This window comes from Merops nubicus, unplaced genomic scaffold (assembly GCF_000691845.1).
Source record: "Merops nubicus isolate BGI_N331 unplaced genomic scaffold, ASM69184v1 scaffold9378, whole genome shotgun sequence".
Taxonomy (NCBI): domain Eukaryota; kingdom Metazoa; phylum Chordata; class Aves; order Coraciiformes; family Meropidae; genus Merops; species Merops nubicus.
In genome coordinates, this window is record NW_008623686.1 from 88,362 (window position 1) to 91,697 (window position 3,336).

The 3,336-nt window shown below is 42.6% G+C and overlaps 1 protein-coding gene across 1 annotated transcript in view; it reads right to left on the bottom strand.

Annotated features, from left to right (window-relative positions):
* The window catches only part of MAP2K5 (mitogen-activated protein kinase kinase 5), a gene marked incomplete at both ends in the record, with an annotated part of 131,284 nt that overhangs the window by 83,920 nt on the left and 44,028 nt on the right, over positions 1 to 3,336 (bottom strand). The window contains 2 exons of the mRNA XM_008945159.1: positions 2,983 to 3,064; positions 3,158 to 3,226. Coding sequence (XP_008943407.1) covers positions 2,983 to 3,064; positions 3,158 to 3,226 — 151 coding nt within the window. The remainder of the gene's footprint in view (positions 1 to 2,982; positions 3,065 to 3,157; positions 3,227 to 3,336) is intronic.

Sequence of the window (3,336 nt, forward strand, 5' to 3'; positions counted from 1 at the left end):
GAAAACTACACCTTGTACTTTGCTTATGCTTCAGTTTTTAAAAGCAAAAGTCATTCATTTTGAAGCACTGCAATCCAAAGAAGTCACAAGGTCCTTACTCCAGACTTTAGTCTTAATTATACAATTTTTCTTATTTATATCATGCTTCTTATTCTGTTGATTGGGATTTTGTGGTGGGTGTTTTTTCCCCTCAATTTCCTTGTCAGGCAGAAATACAGTATAAGTTTGTCTTCACTAACATTGCTCCTACTCTAGGTCATTAAAACTACTACTAGTTCATTAAGTTTGATCTTTTTCAACTTACATTGCCCACATCACCTGTGGGTTCTAATTAGTTCTAAAATCTATGTGTAAACATCTAGGCAGAGTCTGAGAACTGCACCTCTGCTTTTAAGGGGAATTTAGCAAGTGTTCAGCAGTTTCAAGGAAAAGAGGCAACAACAGTAAAAGGCAAGAGCACATTTCACCACTTTCACTTAAAAGAACATCTTCCTTAGTAAAAATATAGAAGGCCAAAGATTACAAAGCCTCATTTCACATCTCTGTTGCTCTTTAAGATCAAAAGGCAAGTGGGAAGGGTGATGGAGGTCAGCTCTGTACCTAAGTAATTCATAGAGGAAATACCTGGTTTGTAATATCACAGAATTATTTGGTTGGAAGAGACATTTAAGCATCAAGTCCAACAGTTAAACCAGCACTTTGAGGTCACCACTAACCCATGACCCTCAGCACCACATCTCCACAGCTTGGAAACCCCTCCAGGGGTGGGGACTCCACAACTGCCCTGGGCAAGAAATTGTTCCTCAGCTCCAACCTCAACCTCCCCTGGGGCACATTGAGGCCATTTCTTCTTGTCCTGTCCCTTGTTCCTTGGGAGCAGAGCCCGCCCCCCCCCTGGCTCCAGGCTCCTGTCAGGAGCTGTGCAGAGCCAGAAGGTCGCCCCGGGGCCTCCTTTGCTCCAGGCTCAGCCCCCCCAGCTCCCTCAGCTGCTCCTCCCCACACTTGGGCTCTGGACCCTTCCCCAGCAGCTTTGTTGCCCTTCTCTGGCCACACTCCAGCCCCTCAAGGTCCTTCTTGGAGGGAAAGGCCCAAAACTGATCCCAGGATTTGAGGTGCAGCCTCCCCAGTGCCCAGCCCAGGGGGACAATCCCTGCCCTGCTCCTGCTGGTCACACCAGTGCTGATCCAAGCTGACTGATATGGTCCAGGATACAACTGGGCATACAGAGTCAAGAGATATGGATTTAGGAGATATTATAAACTGGCCTAAGAGTCAAAAGGCCTAAAAAAATTGTCACTGTGAAAGCTGTTTATCTGCAGGATGAGAACATATTTCTCTCATCTTTACCTGCATCCTTATGCATCAAAATTAAAGGTCTGGGGAAAAGAAAAAACAGTCAAGGTCCCTTTATTTGCATTTAGTTATTCTTTTAGATGATGGCTGTTGCCTTGTACCAGAAGGAGTGCACAACATGAGGCAGACCAGAGGTCATCTCCAGCATAATTCCAAGTAATTTGTGCATGGTCAGTAAATACCAGCATTGCACAACGTCGTGAGGGCTCCATACCCTAAAGGCTTAAATATTTTGAAACAAGAATTCAGAACAGCAAGCCTTTCTGTCCACCATTTTTCAAGATCTCAGAACGAGCAGGAGCATACACAGTCCAGGCAGATGCAGGTTTTGGTGTAAGGAGATCCTTCCCTACTACTGCATAACACAGGCTTGGAAGTCTGAGTGCAACTGCAAGGACAGAGCAGAGAAAGGGCAAATAGTCAGTGTGAGAACAGTGATGAACTGAACTTGTGGGCTTTGCTGAGTGAACTCAGTGTTTTTCATCACATACAGAAAAACTGAGAGAATATTCATACTTTGAAATGGGGCACAGTGACCCCTGGGACAGAGGTAGTAAGTGTAAAAAGAGAGAAGTAACAGTAAAAACAGACCATTTGGACAGGGAGAAGACAAAATGCACCATAAACCCCTAAAGGGCTTTATCTGTGGTTCCTGTCAGAAAGAAAGAAGCTCCTCAGTGATGCTTCTACTCAACACACTTGGCTTTGGATATCTCTCCTTCCAGAAAGCCTTCCCTTTACAGGAAATTATTTGCAAGATCCTTATTTCTTTATATCCAGCTTAACTGAGCTTTTGTGGAAAAAAAACAGGACAGGGCATAAAATGCTGGCTCATAAGAAAATCCTGGAGAGAGTAACAGACTTATCATATGTGACAACAATGTGATGTTAGAAGTTGAACCCTGTGAAGGGGGTTCTTGCATGAGAGACACAAGGAGACTGCATCTATCATGAGCCAGCCTCTCAGAAGGGCTAGACAGAGGGCAGCAATGATTATAAATTGCTGTAATCAGTGTCTTCTCCTGCCTTTCCCCCAAGAATGCTGCTCAGCAGAAGATTTCAAAGCGAGGTGCATCTCCATAATGACAGCAGCATCAGATTGGGGAGGATGCTGTTGGTCTGAAGATTCTATGTGGGGAGAAACAAGAGCACACTCAAAAAGAAGCTGGGTGCTCAACAGCTGTGCTGGAAAATGATTCCTCGTCTTGCAATTACGAGACGATTCCCACTGAAAACACATAGGACATTGGGTTAATAGATTTCTTTAAAAGAAAATCTGTTTTGGCTATCAAAACAGTAAAAGGGAGGAACAGCTGTTTTGTCAGCGAGGACAGATTGTAGGGAAGACTCAAATATCAAACCACAAATTAAGCCAGCATTTATTTCTGTTCTATTTACATTTTCCATAAAAGTAAGCCAAGTTACACTCAGGAACACACAGCACACCATGGAGAATGTAACACAAGCCCAAGAGTAACTTGTTTTGTGGTTTGTTTTCTTTCTGAACTACCTGCAAACTTACCAATACTTTACATTCTCAAGACATACTGCTGCATTTTGCTCTGTTCTGAAAAAGATTTTCCCAGCTGCATCCTTAGCAAATAAAAGCACACTAAATACACAACTCACCATCCATGAACTCTGTACACAACGAAATTCTGTTTTCTACAAAAAAAGCACCATAAAATCCTATGATGTACGATGAGTCACACTGGGAAAAAAAAAGGGAAAAGAGAAGCCTGGTTTAAAATTTGCTGTGAGAAGGTTACAAGGAAGGATAACGAAGATGAGAAAACCTACATACCTTATAAAGAATTTCTAACTCTGACATTATCTGCTTCTGGAGTTCCAGTGTTATATCTAAGGGTATGACCTAAAACACACACACACAAAAAAAAACCCCAAACAGATAAATGATCAGAGCTGACATAAAAAGTGAATGATTTGAAATAAAAAAAATGAAGATCCATGTGGGAAAAGGGA